Source organism: Hylaeus anthracinus, unplaced genomic scaffold (genome assembly GCF_026225885.1).
Source record: "Hylaeus anthracinus isolate JK02 unplaced genomic scaffold, UHH_iyHylAnth1.0_haploid 11989, whole genome shotgun sequence".
Lineage (NCBI taxonomy): Eukaryota > Metazoa > Arthropoda > Insecta > Hymenoptera > Colletidae > Hylaeus > Hylaeus anthracinus.
Window position 1 is genome coordinate 4,069,947 of NW_026534337.1, and position 19,002 is coordinate 4,088,948.

The 19,002-nt window shown below is 32.2% G+C and overlaps 2 protein-coding genes across 8 annotated transcripts; one reads left to right on the forward strand and one right to left on the reverse strand.

Moving 5' to 3' along the window:
* Positions 1-547: 547 nt before the first annotated feature.
* Positions 548-3,827, forward strand: LOC128888038 (DNA polymerase delta subunit 2-like). The gene is made up of 6 exons (XM_054144638.1): positions 548-880; positions 1,241-1,542; positions 1,621-1,831; positions 1,895-2,102; positions 2,283-2,575; positions 2,659-3,827. Exons 1-6 carry the CDS (start codon positions 664-666, stop codon positions 2,775-2,777), a joined length of 1,350 nt encoding a protein of 449 aa, XP_054000613.1. The 5' UTR covers positions 548-663; the 3' UTR covers positions 2,778-3,827.
* Positions 3,828-3,964: 137 nt separating this feature from the next.
* On the reverse strand, positions 3,965-17,551 carry LOC128888001 (KAT8 regulatory NSL complex subunit 1). Of its 7 annotated transcripts, none has more exons than XM_054144559.1 (13): positions 17,070-17,543; positions 16,046-16,448; positions 13,795-14,013; positions 11,447-13,125; positions 7,934-8,436; positions 7,584-7,778; positions 7,187-7,415; positions 7,002-7,109; positions 6,829-6,904; positions 6,192-6,351; positions 5,210-5,436; positions 4,689-4,823; positions 3,965-4,273 (listed from the first exon to the last, which is right to left on the reverse strand). In XM_054144559.1, the coding sequence occupies exons 4-13, from the start codon at positions 12,907-12,909 to the stop codon at positions 4,127-4,129; spliced, it is 3,243 nt and encodes a 1,080-aa protein (XP_054000534.1). In that variant the 5' UTR covers positions 12,910-13,125; positions 13,795-14,013; positions 16,046-16,448; positions 17,070-17,543; the 3' UTR covers positions 3,965-4,126. The 7 variants fall into 7 exon arrangements, 6 of the variants coding, with proteins under 6 accessions (XP_054000534.1, XP_054000537.1, XP_054000536.1 ...); XM_054144562.1 differs by having other exon boundaries at positions 16,827-17,543; XM_054144561.1 differs by having other exon boundaries at positions 16,593-17,543.
* Between the last annotated feature and the right edge of the window lie 1,451 nt (positions 17,552-19,002).

Below are 19,002 nucleotides of genomic sequence, written 5' to 3' on the forward strand. Positions count from 1 at the left end.
GCCATCTAGCAGCGAAACACCTGAACTAATTTGGACAACTTATGCAACGCCATCTACGGCAAAATCCCCAAGTTTGTCGAGAAATAGTTTTCCTTCTCACCGCGAGATGGTGCCACCAATTTGTTTGTTTGTTTGTTATGGCGTATGTTATTCCTTATTGCGATAATAATTATAAAAGAAGCCAATAAGAATAGAGATTAAGAAATATTAATGTACAAAGTTTAGAAGAGGAAATGTATAAAGAGAGCAGCACATAGTAGTGCAAAGTACTTCTTCGAATGTACGCACTTAATTTAATAAACAAACAAACAAACAAATTGGCGGCACCATCTCGCGGTGAGAAGGGAAACTATTTCTCAACAAACTTGGGTATTTTGCCGTAGATGGCGTTGTACTACAACGAAACCAAAAAACGGGAAAAAGTATCTAGTAGTTCTCCTAGTTTCCGTTGGCAGCGCCAGGTTTCTCCTGCACAGCGAACATGAAAGATTCCGAGAATAATAGAGAATTTCGTCTCTGTAAAATTACTCTATGACGAAGCAATATATGTCATACTGATTTCATACAAAATTGGCGGCAAATTATAGAAAAGTGTCGAATAATTCGTGACTAACCAAACGTGAAGTATTTTCTCAAAATTTATATACATAATTTGACATCAAAATGGTTCATAAAACTAACGAAGAATCCAACGAGTTATTAACGAAACCACAAAATGAGAAACCACAAATATTTGAAAGGAAACAGGGTGAATATAAAGATCTTTCGAAGAAATTTGTGAACACAAAAAGAGATTATTCGAAACAATTTGCACACATATACGCTATCAGGCTTGCTGAATTGAGAGACGTTCTGATTCCGCAAGTTCAGGCTAAATGGGGTATACATTTTTATTTTTCAACACATATTTATTTAAATGAATATTTGAAGGATGTTGTTAGTAATATAGAAATTACTTTATGAATGAAACAATACTTTCCTTAACATTATTTGAGCATATAAATAAACAGAGTTAATGTCTCAGAAACTTACTAATTTTAAAAGTACAGCCAAATCTTGAACTTAAATCATTCCATAATATGTAAATCCAATTACAAAAGAGTTACTCTTATAAATAGAAAGAAATTTGATGTTTCTGACAGGTATTACTGATAGATTTATGAGTAATGTTAACTGTGTTGATTTATACAATTACATATCACTGATTCATTATTATTTAAGCAGAATTTTATTTGTGTAGGAAATGTTCCCATAGTAAAATTAGCTGACTTAGAAAAATTAGATGGTCAGCAATGCATAATAATTGGTACTCTTTATAAACACCAGCAATGGAAGCCATCAATCTTACGTGAACTGAGTGAAGAACATCAGCTTTCTGTTCCCAGTTGTAGAACAAATTACTGTTCTGAAAAGGATCAGCCATTTTTGGAGGATGAAATGTTACGTATTAAGTTAGTAGGTGAAGAGGTTGATTTAAAAAATATTGTTACTGGAGTGGTCTGTGCCATATTAGGCAATGAGAATAATGATGGAACATTTACGGTAATTATTGTTTAAATGAACAAAATTGTACTTTCATTTTGTAAACTGTGAATAACAATAATAATACATTATACTCAGGTTAAAGATTGGTGCTTTCCTGGCTGTGCACCAAAAAAATCTTTACCAAAAAATTCATCTATGAAAAAATTAGTAATTGTATCTGGATTAGATTTGTCCAAAAGTCTTCAAAACTTAGGAACATGCCTTTTTGTTGAATGGTTGTGTGGAATGGTTGGTAATTCAGAAGAACAAAACAATAGCACTTCTATTATTCGTCTTGTTGTAGCAGGTAAATTAATTGTAATACTCTGCAGTTGGTTGAAGCCATTAATTAATTATTTCCTATTATTAGGTAATACTATAAAGAGTAATGATACAGTACACTCAGCAGCAGATACACTAGCTAAAGAAATAGGAGAAGTGACTAGGAGTGCAGATACATTTTTAAGTAATTTAGCAAAGTCTTGCTCCGTCACTTTAATGCCAGGCGAATATGATCCTACCAATGCTATGCTACCTCAAAGGCCATTGCATCCATGCTTATTACCTAAATCATCTAGGTATTATTTTCTGTACATATCAATTCTCCAAAATAGCCGATATGTTCTAATATATAGATAAACAATGCTCAATTTAAATATTTTATTTTTATTATGTATTTTAATTTTATTTTAAGAACTGTTCTCTACGGTTCACTTATGTTTGTCATTGTACAAGCTTCTTCTATTTCTGCCTTATAGACTTAAAAATTTTAAAAGTACTGCAAATCCATGGATTGGTAAAGTCGAGGAACGAATCGTAATCGGTACTAGCGGTCAGCCGATCGATGATATCATCAAAGCAACGGGTGAAACTAATATTTCACCTATCGAATGGTTAGAGAAAACTCTACTATGGAGACATATATGCCCAACTGCTCCAGACACATTGTTAGCTTGTCCATATCACGAAAATGATTTATTTATTATGAAAGAATGTCCAGATATATATTTTGTCGGTAACATGGATAAATTTGAAACAAAATTGTGGAAAGGTTTGTGTATTTGTTGACAATTATTAATTTAATATTTTTTATTATTTCGTAATACACAGTTTAATTGGTAACTTAATTTTCAGGTGATGAAAATCAAATAGTTAGATTGATATCAGTTCCACGTTTTAGTTCTACTCATACTGCGGTAATAATAAATTTGGATAATTTAGATACGCAATATATTTCTTTCGGTAATGCATAATAAATACTTAATATATTTTTATATTTTTCATATAATACTCTATTTTTTACTTCGATTTTATATAGATTTTGCATGCATGCATATAAACTTGTCCATATAATGTAATTTTTATAAGCATTAAATTATATTTATTTAATTAATCCACAGTTTTTTCATTTATCTTGCGTCGAACTTCATTGATGCGAACTTTAACTGATTTCGTAAAATGCTAAAAATGAGTACTAAAATAATATGAAGAAAAAACATGATCTATTGATGCCTATTTATTTTTATTCAAAATGTGATGTACAAAATCTAAGCACACGACTTTTATATATTTGTATGCTTGACTAAATATAAAGTAATGTAATAAGAAAGAAATTACATGTAATATCACAGATTATTAAAAAATCGCGAAATCACAGTGACATAAGATTTTAAACAATGAACTTGTTACTTCAACGTGACGTCATGTTTTATAAATTATAAATAGTAAGAACATAACAGTCAAAATACAGGATGTAATCATTTTTTTAACAACAGAGTTTTATATTGAATCCATTTTTAATATTTTACTTGACTGTAAAAACTAAAATGACCTAATTATATATGATACCTTTATAACTCAATGTTCTTACCTGCACATATAATGTGAAAAAAATAAAGCGAATATACAAATTCTATGTAGCTATGTACAAATTCTGTAAAGTAACTGTTTTTGACTGTTATATGAGATGCGATAATTATGAAATCATTTAAAGAAATCATAATAAACGATATAAAAGAAGTCAAATATAGAAATATAGTAGCGTACACAGTACAGGGACAAATACAATAAATTATAAGTGTTTGTAATAATTTGAGTCTAGTCGCGTGCTTTTAATTACTTTACAATGAACATTACTTGTCGCAACTAGAAAAAATATGCAACGTCGAAAGTTGATGCTACAAAATGTTTCGGTTGGCACTTTTATTCAACGTAAGAATTTCATTATAATATAAATACAGCTTTTACTTTCTCATAAAATTGTCTAATTCTGTTCATACGAGATTCTAATTTTTTACGGACTATGTCCCATTATTATTTATAACAGTGAAAGAAAAACATAACAATATCCTTATTCTAAATATCCATACAATTCTAATGCTTTGGCCGAAATAGCAATATTAAAAGCAATTATTAAGGTTTTCCATTGATTTAAGCAGAATGAAGTTATAAAATTTATATTTATAATACACTTTACAGATTCGTAATACCATTAACTTAAGGTGCATGTTACATGACCGACAGGTATATATAACAATTGACAGGTAGCTTCTGCATATAGTAACGACGATGTAGACATACTGTACTTATTAAAGGTTTTATCCTATCTCTTAGCCGTCGGACGTATTCGTTCCTTTTCAGTATCCCTATCGTCAGCTACTGTCCATTCAGGATCATTGGGATCCTCGCCTTCTATGTCACAACAAACCGATTCCGTCGAGTCTGACTCTGGAGAATCCACTTCCCCATCCTAGAAACGAAATATTATCGTCTACCTAAATAGTTATGTAAAAAAAAAAAACTATTTTTCCCGACAAATATTCTGCATATATGTATACATTACAAGCTTATAACAGCCGAAGAAAACAAACAGCGGACTAATTCATTAAATGATTCTAATGCTTATAAAAATATAAAATTACGTAAACGTAATGCGATCTCTTTTAAATGTTGCTAAACTCTGAAATATGCAATAAAATAAAATGAATCATCTTAGAATAGGAAGCATCAGATGGCACTGCTTACCAGAGACAGCCTCGAGGAGCCATGAAAGTTGGCTCAAAGTTTATATTAATAATCAGTACGAGCACACATTTGGTTGTAATAAGAAGTTCTGACTTAGGTAATTAATAGTGAAGCATTTAATATAAGTACAGTGTACGTACATCATCTGCTTTTTCTTCTTCGCGGGAACAAAGAGACGCTGACGAAGCTTGCCAATGCCCATCTGGCATCACTTCCAGCATTTTGTCATAAACTTCTTCAGACAATGGAAATACTCTTGGTTCGTATGGCAAAATCTAATTAAAAGCGTTAGTGGTTCATTTAGAATATCATAACTTTTGATATTTATACAAATTATTGTACGCATTAAAGCAAGGTTCTGATTTGTTTAAATGAAAAATCAACATTTAAGAGTATTCTCTTTGTTTTCTATTACATCTATCTTTTCTTAGATGTTACCACTTGGTACATTCTACAATTAAATATTATTTAGTTTTTTAAATTTTAGTTGCACATATTAATAGTTTAAACATTAATAAATCATAATGTGAAATTCGAATGTCGTATAATAATTTATTCTCAAAATGCACGTTCCTGAAGATGACTCATTTTATCACCTAGCAAACCAGAACCTTACTTTAATATAGTGATAATATTTATGTTACATAAAGAGAAATAATACCTCATTTTCATCTTCATTTACCGAAGTACTAGTGTCGTCCTTCCCTATTCTTAACGTAGGTGTGGTACGACGTCGCAAAGCATTTTGTAAAGCAGATGTATGTGATCGATGTGTGTCCAAATTTGGTTGGTGGTCCGAGTCTTGAATATGCGAAGGAGTCGCAGGAGGTGAGGTAATTGGCGACATAATATCTCCACCAAAATCACTGGCATGCGGAGACATAGGATCTAAAAAAACAAAATAACAAACAGCTTTGATCAGTTTCTGTTTCGATCGAGTCTGTCGCACGCCGTGCAGGCATGCTCCAATTGGCTTTACTTAATTTAATTTTTATAGATCAAAATTTAAGATGTCCATCTTTTTGAAAGACTGATTATAAAGAAAGCAAATAGAACTATATCTTAATGTCTCAGAATTTTTTTAAATGATGGTATCCATTAAAAGATTGCATTTGTTTAAAACAATAGCAAAAACATGATTTTCTTTAACTGAAATAATTTTCATTTGCTACTCATGTCCTTACTGTAACCTTTTAAAATCTCATTTTCATTCGTTTACTAAATCGATAGTTATATTTTTATTGACGAAACGGCAGCACTCGACTTCAAATAGTTATAAAATTGACAATTGTAAAGATTTAAAAAAATCCTTTGACATACGTTCAAATATCGTTAAAGGTTACAACCCTAGACTTCCAATAAACCTGAAGTTTGCCGGTATGTTTGTCTCGTTTCCTTCTTTGGAAAATATTCAAAAAACGAAACGAGACAAGCATATCGGCAAACTCCTTCTCCTTCTTTGGAAAATATTCAAAAGACGAAACGAGACAAGCATATCGGCAAACTCCTTCTCCTTCTTTGGAAAATATTCAAAAGACGAAACGAGACAAGCATATCGGCAAACTCCAATTTTACCTATAAAGTCGTCATGTGGTTTTACTTAAAAATGATAAGTAATTTATTATATTAAAAATTGTATTCACCTGGTGTATTTGCACCACTATCCGCACGACTATCCGTTCTGCGGTTATGACGAATACGTGACTGATGTGGCATGTTCACGTACGTCATAAAACGCTTGTTTTCCTCTCGCTCACTCCGTTCGTGCCTCAAAGCAATAGTTTCATCCGACATATCTTCGAACTGTAAAACAAAGAAAGATATTTTTTAAATAACAATTTATTTTCTTAAATGACGACACATAATCGTTTCTTAAGAAGATTTAAAAGGTGTTCTTCAATCGAAACGAGTAATTTTCCCAAAAGTATCATATATAAAGTCTCGTGTTACTGAAGAACTTTCAAATCGATAGTAGTACTTGTTTCTCAAAAAATTTGATTATCCAAATGACTCAAATTACGGATAAGCACAACTTGTGTATAAGGAACGACTTAGTGAAGAATTCTCTGAAAATCTAGGACGAAACGCATTTTTTTTAAACTACATGTTTCCATTGAAGAATATGTTTTAAATCTTACAACATAATTACACACTGCGTTCGGATAAGCTAATTATCAATTACTAATAACTAATTTTGGTAGGTAAAATTTTATTTATTAATTTTGTAAAGATATTTCGTAAGAAATTGACTCATTTGATATGTATGAAGTAAACACTTACATCACTGTCTTGACTAGGCCTGTGCATAACACCATTTTTAATATCCACTTTTAATGGTTCATCGCACAACCTCCACCTTTATTTAAACAAAAAAAAAAAAAAGATATATTGTAACATAAATGCATTACGTATTTTAAACATAGAATACAAAAATTCAATAAACTATTACTTACTTTGGTGTTAATATTTCTTTGTATTGTAATTTTTCAAGCCTAGTTGAAGCGGCTACACTATATGGTATAACAATATTATCGATATCGTATGAATTTTGCCTGAGGCGTCTGAAATAAAAAATTATATTCCAACAAAATTAATTTGAAATTAAATCTTTTTCATGAAATTAGTCAATGATACCAACCCATGGGAAGTGGAACTTTTTTCCTTAACAGTATTTTTCTCTGACGAAACAGCAGTATGATGCAATGGAGAAGGCACTGGAGACGAATGTTTACTAGAGCTGGAAAGTGCACTAATATCGTCATCATCTTCAGTTGGCAATTTTTGCACCCTCTTTCTGCTTATACCGTGTACGCTTCTATCATGACCAAGCCTGTTTCGTTTTCCCTTCAACATTTTTCTCTTAATTCCTGCAAAAACGAAGTTAATTGTAAAAGGAATTCTCATCTAGATACAAAGAATTGAATGAAAGATAAACAACTTTTGATTCATTAGTTATTCAATAAAAATTACAGACTGAATTATAGAATTAAATACATAAATAAATACACAACTTCAGAATATTATACAATACATACTCGCTGTAAGAATAGTCGAAGACGACTTTTTTAACCGAGCTGCATATTTTGCTCTATGCCCTGGAAGTTTTTTATTCCTTCTCTCATTACTGTCTTTATCCTTCAGCCGTGTAATTCGTAAATTTCCTCTCAACATTTTTTGCTGCCACTCCACTGACTTCATGATAGATTCAAGGTGAGTCCCTTGTACAATTTCTAGGTAACAAAAATATTTAAACAAATTATACATGTCGCCTAAGATTTGTATATCTTGTAACAAATTTAAATATTCCTTTCGTATAGTTACACAAAGAATAAAAAGATCGATCTATTTATTACGGCATATGGGAGATAAATAATACTTTATTTACCATCAGGAAATGATAAAACAGGATGATAACTAGGATCGACAAGTGCAACTCGTTCTTGTACAGACATCTGTTCGATTGGTTCTTGCGGTTGCATTGGGTCCAATCTTCCAGTGCATAAAGCGCACGGGGGTAATGTGTTATCACAATTGCATCTTACCGTTGATGCTTTTGCTGCACGTTTCGAAACTTCGTGTAACCTGTCTACTTGTAACAGTTTTCGCTTTCTATAATAACTCCACGCAAATGGCCGTGTTCTACTAGCTGGTAATTCACCTTCCGGTGAATTATAACGTCCTGTAGAACCTGGTAAAACGCCACTATACCCATTTACTGTTTCTGAATTATCAAGTATCACTAATCCCTTGTTTTTCCTAATACGCTGTTGCCATTCATTATGCTGTCTAATTCTATATTCCAAGTCTGATATTTGTGCTTGTAACCATGTCCATCTTGCTGCTACACCTGCACGATCCTGAGCATACCTCCATGCTGCTCTTTTTGATCTACAAGTAATGTTAACAAAAATATACTAAGTGCAGAATACTTTAAATCTTTTTTCAAGAACAATTTCATTCTTATATTCATAAATATTAAATTATCTTTCAAACTATATTGTGAATTTTACTTTGAATATTACCGTCAAGTATTTTTGTTTAAATTATATTAAATTGTAAATGATTTTGTTAGTATTACAACAACATTATTCACTTTCTCAATATTCTAGTTTAATAATGATACCTTCTTTACCCTCTTGCAGAACTTTCTCAGTACTAGTTTAGACTGTATTAAATTTTCTTGCTCTTAATAGTCAAAACTATTATCTTAAAAATTGTATGAATTTAGAAAAAAGAAGATAAGAATGATGATTTATACGTCTTGTATGTTCACTAAACATAATGAAGAATAAACAAACTCTATTAATGACCAATCAACATGTTTAAGTAAATTCTTGTAGTAGAAGCTGATTTTTATGTCAGTGTCTTCTCACACGCCTAACAAATTTTTTTTTAATCCTTTGGATGCCAGGGGTCGATCTATCGGCCCTCGGTTCATATACGAAGATCGACTCGTGGCATCCAAAGGGTTAATATTTAAATATGATTACTGATTAATCGTTTCTTGATATTTTAAAAGAAACTTTTATCTTATAACATTACATACATATTTTTAACCCTTTGAATGCCATGAGCCAATCAGTGGCATCCAAAGGATTAAATTCAATACCAATTTTTCATATATAGAAATTACCTAACACAGATTACCAATACTAGACTTTCCATTTATATTACACAGTAGAGATCATTTAATAACATTTCGTTTAGGCGAAATCAGTCCTTGTTGAATTTAAAATACTAAGTAAAGAATACAATATTTTATTAAAACTTATCGTAATTCATTAAAACAATTTAACACTAAATCTATCGGCATTTCATTTGTATCTATTTCCATTGGAATTAGTCGAATGACTCGTTTTAAATACACTTTTCAATTGAATGCACAGATATTTCACGTGATACTGAATTGAATAATACATCAAACAATTGTTTATAACTGATATATTGTATATAAGAACTCTACATAAACATTTGAAAACGGCAATTTGACAGGTCGTGGTAGGTTTAATGTTAAACAAAGATGAGGGTTTTCTTTACAAGTATTACAAAATGTTATAACTGTTCTCATTAAATTTTCCACCATTTTCTACCCGTATTTTTCATCATCACAGTATTCTCTCACTTTACGTATATCACCTTCTGTCTTTGTTTGGACTTCAGCTCACGCATCGTGAGTGAATGCTTTCAGTTGTCTGGAGAGTATCATGCGACGTGAACGAGAAATAAAACAAAAGAAATTTAACACTGAACGTGTTACATACATCATTTTTGTACCTAAACATTTCTCACTCTTTAGAATGATCCAAAATCATGAAAACGTAATCCCTACAAAAATTGATTTCAATTAAATAATGAGAAACCGCACTCCAAAGTTCTTGAAGTTGAATATAAAAAACCCCATAATGCGAGTACAGCGCTGTACTAAATAGTGTAGCAAATATTTGTTCTTAATTTAATTTAGTCTTATCTCTAAAATGATTCTAATGCTTAAAAATATAATTCTTTTAAAATATCGGCTTGATCGAATAATGGAAAACGTGCCTCACATGTTTATATATTAAACTTTCAGGCCAAACATATCATTATTTTATGATGATTAAACGAGTACATGTTTCTAAAATAATGGCAATGTTACTATAGGCAAATTGATTAATTTCATTGTGCATTCTACCGTCATCACGTTCAATTTAATTTTTAGACAAATGTGTTTTTCTTCCATCCTGTTTCTGATTTTCAATTATTTCGTATATCTTGTTCTCCTGAAGAGGGCCTACACATCATCAGGTTGAAGCATTGAGAAAGTGAATCACATTGCTTCTATATTGCTTAAAAAAAATATTGATTTCATTTCATTTCTATTAAATATAATAACTACTTTCATTAAACGTTTGGACAAACAGTAGAGAAACAGCATACTGTATTTAAAATGTAAACATTCTATTCTATTCTTAAACAGAGAACATTATTTAACTAAAATGATTTGAAACCGGCTCAGAATATTATTCGGTTTCCATCTTCTTTATGTGTCTATTGAGTTAAAATAGTTATATAAAATAAGAGTGTCTTATTAAACACAGCAGAAAGCACATGTAATAACAAGTGGTATTGTGAAAGCATGTGTATAATGAAAATTGTTTAGAAAGGTAAACAATACCTATAGTTTTCTAAATTATTTTGTTAGCACATCTATACATATTATCAAAATGGGTATAAGCACAATACATATTTCCATGTTACTTGAAATAAAGAATAAATAGAATAGTTTTATGGATCATCTACTAGATCAAGCATGTCAAACGCGATGTATTCAATTTTATAGACCACTTAACGTTTTTATTACATTTTCCTCAAAACATCTTTGTTTCCTATGAGAAATACCATCTACGTTTTGGAATACATATTTATGTACACAGCCTTCTATAATGAAGGACAACAAAACATTTAAATATCAATGTTAAATGGTTCGAAAACCAGAAATAATATTATTTAAGAAAACAATTTCTTTCTAAATATCCCCATACTGTTTCATAAATAAGTTACAAACACACATATTGTACAGCACATCTTGCATAGACCACAATTTTTATGAAATGAAAGAGATTAACAAAAGCAAACATTGAGTCAATCACCAAGAGGAATTACTATTTGTTTTTCACTTCTAGATATGTTTGCTTGTGATAAGGCTGTATAATAACTGATGGTAGTATGACTAAAAACGGTTTCTAAAATATCTTTGACTTTTATAAGATAATTGTAAATCTACTCGCACATTGGCAGCAAAGTACAAATTAGCTGTAGAGTTGAAAGGAGTTTAACATGCCTGTGTTAGATATTATACACCATAATTCAATTATAAACAAAAACGGATTCCTTATTATAAAAAAGAATTAAAACTCACATTGATAAATGTTGCTGATGAGGATTATTAAATGTCTGCATTTCATCACAACTTTCTCCACCACTACTAGACGCAGTACAATCAGAGTCAAGATTAGATTCCACGATATGCAGTTGCGTAGCTAGAGGTCCGGCCACACTCTCTACTTCGTCACCTTTAACTTTAACTTGAGGGGTACCGAACACTGGCTGACGATTGCCATTATTGCCAGAAGTACTACCCAAACTGTCACGTGATCCACCACCAAAATATCGGCAACATAATCGCTGACGATTCACACTATTGCTCTGAGCAACACACATCTTTTCAATTTTTTGCAAAAACGAATTCAAACTACTACTAATCTCAGGAAAGTTTCTAACGTTAGACTTAGAACTGATATTAACCAATTCTTGAAAAAGATATTTCTTCACTCCGTGATGGGCAAGTTCGAGAACTCCTGTATTTTCTTCTGCGACATGCCTCCCTATTAATCTTGCTTGAAGCTTCCTCAGTCTTCTTAGTAGAAATGCACATCTCCTTTCATTCTCAAACTGTTTCTGCGCAACAGTATCTTGTTGCAACTTTAAGTTGTTGGTTTTTTGTTGGTCCACTGTGTCAGCAATATTCATATTGTTGCAGATACTCATAACATCAACATCGTTAAGTAAATCCCGATCAAAGGAAGCAAATCCTTCCTCGGGCATAGAAAACATCTCCACTCCATCCACAGTGCCTTGCACCGGTTCACTATTACCTGCAGATATATTTTCTGCATTTTCCACCCCTTCGATAGATTTAATAACTTGCAAAATATCTTCGACGTTCTGTCCAATATCGCCGACATTGCCCATGTTGCACTGCTCACTGTCTGTAGTTATATCGGTACCGAAGGCCATTATCTGATCCACATCCAGATTTTTATTGTCTCCTGCAGTTTCTGAGCCCACCAAAGGCAAGTCTGCGCTTGATTTTAAGAAACCCATATTGTCCGCTTGATCACCCATAGATGGGTCGTTCATTATAATATCAGTCAACTTTTTTTCTGGACTGCCCAGAATGTCTGCTTGTTCGCAGTCTTGTTTAATTAATCCCTTTTTTGTAATCAGGTCAGATCCGTGCGTAAATGTAGACAAACTATCAAGATCATTGGCATATTTCGAGTTGATGACATCACGAATGAGATCCTTGGATATACCATGTAAACACTGTTCGTCAATCTTTGATGGTTGAACGTTTTCAGAGACAACAAATTTTGCCAGAATTTCACGATTCTGACACACTTCTGCAGCCTGCTCTGGGGAAAGGAACCCACCAGCTGGAAGGGAAGGGAGCAAATTTTCAGGCTTTTGAGGACCGCCTTCCGTCAGAGCAGGGGCCATCACTGCCACTGACACTGCCAGTGCTGCGGCCTCGACATCCAGAGGCTCCCACGTGCGTACGCACCCACACCTGCACTTCACGTGCACTGTACTCACTCCCATTCATCCATTACTAGTTTATTGTCCTGCGCCTTTAGTATCTATTCTTATCCCCCAAATAAGATTCCCTTTTACGATTTTCTTCTTTCTTTGTATTATTTTCCTTATTTTCTATTCATTCCTTGTTAAATATTATGTTGTTTCGACAGTGTTTTCCATATCCATAATGTTTAGTTTCTTCATTTGTATGCTTGGAGCCAACCGGTGACATTAATTAACCTGTAAATAAATTATAAAATAAGAATAAATCTTTAAATAATAATGGAAGTATTTATACACTTTAAGGGAGTAATCGGAGCATTTTATACTGGAAACACGATTACAACTCTAAAATTCTTGTAACAAACTTTGGAAACATAATCATCCGATAAACATAAATTAATTCTTGATTGTAAAGATTTTAGTATCATAAAGGTTTCGATACAAAATAACTAAGATTAGATTCCTTCCTAGATTATACTAACTGTTGATAAAATTAATTTCATTCTATTCTTACATTGTTTTACATTACAAGTAAATAAAGAATTTTATGTAAGAGTAATATAAAAATAAATTAACATTAAATATAATAAAAGTGAAATAAAATGATTTTAAATAAAATGTTTTGCTAATATAATATATGTATATATGAAACATTCATTTTTATACTAAAAATTAATTATAAATGTAGAAATTGAAAGTTATTTAAACTGTTTAGAATAAATAACTAATAAAATGTTCTAATAATCGTTGGACAAAATAATAAAATGATAAATATGTAGGTAAATAAATATTACTAATAAAACAATATAAATACTTAATGAAAACAATTTAGATAAATAATGAATTACTTAGTAATACACACAGTACTAAATAATATTTTAACTGAATAATTGCTGTTTTGCTCACCTTATTCTTTTTGCATGTAGATAGGAAGCATATTTAAAATTGCAGAGTATTCAGGACAATCTTTTCCGTTGGAGTAACATCAAAGCAAGCAAGATAACAAAAGAAGAACATTGATATGGCAAGAGATCGCTTCTTCTCACGAAGATATATGCTCCAGCACTAGATCACTATTTTCGAGCACTGAACTTCAAACGAAGACTAACCCAAAGCAGTATGCAACTGTTAACAAACAATAATAATATGTTATTTACATATTCGGATATATAGGAACAAAAATACAAATATAAATGACAGTTTAGAAGACATTTTGTCTGAGAAAGCTAAGATGTGTGGACAATATGAAAAAAAGTGATGTAAAGAAAAAAAGAAGATATGAAAGAAAAACATTCGAAACAGAGCCAAATTAAGGCAAAGACTGTAAGAACTACTGTCCAGAGGTTTCTGCCAGCAAAATGGCCTGCAGAAATTAATTTAAGGTAATTTGATGAATTCAGGCACAAGTCTGAAACATTACTTCTGATATCCATACCCTTATTGTAAATAATGGCTCAAATTCTTCATTTCCGAATATTGAACTAGCACTATGTACTTGTGTTTAATGATAACTAATGTAATTGGATGAAGAAGGTTTTCTAAGATAAAGTATCTAAAGAATGCACACAGATTGATAATAGTGCAAGATTGATTAAGCAGCCTTCCCCTTATGGCAAATAGAAACGATATTTTCAAGATCTCAGTATTGCCAATATTTTGAAGAAATGTGTTTCCCAGAAATTACATAAAGCAAATGCTTGACTTTTCATTTAATTATTAATCTTGAAGAATATATTAGAAAATATCGGAGGCCTCATGGTACCTATAGCCCAGAAATCTACAAAATCTTAATCCGACACTGATTCAAAGGTGTACAATTTGCATTAATAACTGCTATATAGTATTTTACACATAATTACAATAGATACAGTCGGACCTCTAGAATTCAAACCTATGTAAATTAAAATTATATTTAATTTCTTTCATAAATTCTTGAGGAATTTAAATTATAAACAAAACTCTACCATTTGGAATTCAATTTATCAATTTTTTATGTATATTCTAGCAATTCAACAAATTCTGATGATTCAAAGATCAATCAACTAATGTGTTTCAATTTTCTTTACATTGTATTGCCTTTATATTAAATTTTGTAGGATTTTGTAATAGGTATTTAGTTTCTATGTTGCTATAAATTCTCTACTTTAGTAAAAATTGATTATATCATTTATTTTGGAAATTATAACATTATAACATTAACACAAAGCAAAATTACAGATTTAGTTTATCAGTATCAGTACTGTATTTGTTTGAAAACCTTGAAGACTGCTTAAAAAATTGTACCACTCATTCTTTTTTAACAAAGACTCAAAATTATTTGACAATTCAAATCAGAAAAAAAAGCAGATTGCCAAAAGCATTAATTACAATAAGTCACTGTAATCACCATTCATTACTAATAACCATCTTTGTGCAGTTGAAACGACTTTAAAGGCATGATTACAATTTCTGTGGCGCTGCAATCTGACAGTGTTTTTATTTAACACGTTTAGTATAGAAGTTATATCCATTTAAAATTTGATAACATCATATTTATAATAAATATAATTTATAAACTAAACATGATAAAGAATTACAGTTTGGAGTATTACATATCTGATAAATTATATTAAATAAAAGCACTGTAAAATGCTTTGAAACTTATTCATGTAGATTCACTGGGTGGGTATGATTGTTCTTTGGAGGTTTAGGAGACATAGCTCCAAATCATGGTCAATGCGATGAGAGGTATTATAAAATTATGTTTCAAACAATGAGAGATTTGTGTATGTTATAATGACGTATTACAGAATGTAAACAAGCTTCACAGTCAAAGGCTAAAATCTCCAAGAAGAAGGGTCATTGTCCCTCTGTCAAATAAATGTTATCAAACTTTAAATAAATATAACTTCTAAACTAAACATGATAGAGATGTGCGATTTGCAGCATTGTTTTTCTGATAAAGTAAGTTAGATAAAAACGCGATTAAAATCGCGATTCCACGAAAATCGTAATCTCCCCACTTTAAACTTATATGTCTGCAATGAAAAGAGTACTGATATTATGAGTAATCTTAACAATCTTCTAAGTGGTTTACTGAAACTCTATAAATCATAAATTTTTATAATAAGAAATCTCTATATAACTTGAAATGTTTGTTACACTGACTTAAACTTACCGGAGGTCTGACTGTATCGCTACCGAGTGTACATGTTGTGGAGATTAATAACAGGTACACTAGCATCGCTTGACGCATTCCCACGTGATTACTCGTGTCGCGAAATATAGAAAACCAAATGAGCGGCGGCGGCGGCGGCAGCGTTTCCTCGTCGTGGTACGGGATTGGAAAACAAAGATAAAAACATTCCGCCACAAACACCACCGCCGTCCTCGTCCTCGACGGAGGAGGTAGTCCTCTCTCGTCAGCTGTACGTCTATTGCATAATGACGCGCAAGATTTGTATCCCCGGTAATGGCACTCCGTATACCAGAGTTGGGCAGTGATTAGTTTTGCGTTTAGTTTTCCTAATAATCACCCACAATGGTCACATTAATCGAGAACCGTCCACTACGTTTGCAATCTGCAATCACAAATCGTTAACCTGTAATCTTTCAAAGTTTAATCGTGTCTGATTATTCGTTAATCATTAATCACGATGAGCAATTATGTTAATTAATCATTGATCGTGTTTACTGACTGCATAGGAATCAAAATCACGGATTACATTGTGCCCAACACTGTCGTTATACGAATCACTTCGCGTTGTCGGCGATGTCCACGTACGCGAAAAACCTTCACACACGCGACTTCCGCAGAGATGCCGAGAGAGCATCGAGAGAGTAGCACAGAGAGGAAGGGAAAAAGACAGAGGAGGCGAAGAAAACCGAGAAAGATGCGAGCGCGAGAGAGACGGAGGAAGCAAAAGAGGAAGGCGCACAGAGAGAGATAGGACACTAACGTGTTTCGTCTGGTGAATAGCGTAACCACGAGACTGTGCGTTAACGCGAACGTAGGCGCCGTTTACACGCTTGAACAACGATCGGTTCGGGAAGAAAAAAAGAAGCAGTCGCGAACGAGAACACAGATAGAACGAGGCAAGCGGCTTCCTTCGCGGCACTCTTCGTGTGGCGTACAATGGCGGAGCAAAAAACAGATTCGAAGGCAGCTTCTTTTAGGCAGTTTCCCCTCCTATAACGCTCACCTCGGTTCGGTGGCGCTCGACATAATCTCGCACATACACCCGCAAGATCCACGAATAATCGAGCGTTCACGGAGCACTACGCAACACGGCACGACTTTCGTGCAACTCGCACGGATATAAATGTCCGTCACACCCAATGCACGGATAATCCCTCGGCCGATTTCTCGTCAGGAGGAACGCGCCGGACTCCTTAACCGTTTTTCCGTCACTTCTCGGTATTCGTCGTGTACGAACGCGGTTCCCGGCGGTTTCAGACTTTCCCTCTTTTGAACACGAACACCGACGTCGATTTTAGTTAAAAGTCACACAAGCAACGCGAGCTATTTATCAATAATATATAGGAAATTCGACCAACTTCGCTATTGCTCGAAGCGGGATCGACCAATACTGCAGTGCTGCTGCCGGATGTGGCCTTCGTGCCACGCTACCCAATCGGATTCATTTTCTATCTATAATGTCGGCGGTAAAGTCCAATTCGCAGCTCGATACGCGCGCGGTCTGACAAAAAACCCTAGAACTTCGCACGCTACTTTTCCCGCTTTATTCCCCATGAGCACACCTGCCGTCTATCAAACGCAAACTGTAACTCGTGTAAGGTAAAATGCCGAGTACTTGAACACGTTTCAAAATGTATCATCTTTTACTTCAATTATACCAAATAAATATTAATTTAATTCAACAAATAACACTAGCCCTATGAAATATATACACTTCTGAATAAATTACAAAAGAAGCCTAGTAAATTAAGTGGATTTCACATTTTTTACAAGCTTTTAAAGATATGCAGAACAAACTGTAGTATTTGAACAGTCTATTTAAATTTATTTCGACAATCAACAGTAACTGAAAACACAGGTTCAATATTTGAAGAAATATGTGATATGACTTTAGGTACTGCGTTTTAAATATGAATAAAGGATAAAAGTTTGGCATAATACAAGCAATCAGACTTTTAAAATATATTCGAGTTTTATTTTAATTATACCATAACAATGATATTCATGTGAAATGACCCATGTATACAAACATTGACATTCCACGTGAATGTCGGTTTAAAAAAAACCGTTGAGGTAAAGTATATTCTACACTAGAGAATATTATAAATATTTTTTAATTTCCATTTTACTTAGCTGATTACTATATTTATTATGCGTCTTGTATCCGAGAGTACAAATAAATAGATTTGTTCACCTACTCACTAAAAAACTTTTAAAGATATAATCTGTTTTCCAAGTTTGAGAATTATTTATATGTGAATATATAATTTTATCAAAAGATATGTTAAGCCGTTTTTGAGTTATGAAGAAAGAAACATTTAAATAGAAAGACAAACTCAAAAATATTAAAAATTCGGAGAATTGACAAAATTACAAAATTACCTAATTTCATAAATTTATTTATAAATATAAATATTTCAAGAGGACATTCAGGTTTGGAATATTCAAAATTACGAAATAATCAAGAATTTCTTGAAGGAAACAAACCAATTGTAAAATATAAAATTTTGTAGCTATATTTATATGTGATTTAAGAATGTATATGTATTTTTTTTATGTTCATATAATCTTGTAAATGATTGTATTAAACTATAAACCGCAGACTGTGATAAATTGAACTGCGCAAAATTTCGCAGAAAATACTATCTTATTGCATTGACATGATTCCATTGATCGTAGTTGTTAGAAATACAATTACAAACGAAATTAATAAATAGTAACAATTGTACTTTTACTAAAAGCCGAAATATAAATATGTAACGCTATAACTATTAAAAATTGTTAAAATTATAACGTCTTGAATTCAAATTTTACTTTCCATCCACGAATTTGGTCTATCTTTTTTAATATAACCAAATAATCATAAATAATTTTCCATTAATAAAGAAACTTATACTCTCTAGAGTAAGAGATTATTTCTTTCCAGCATCATCCAA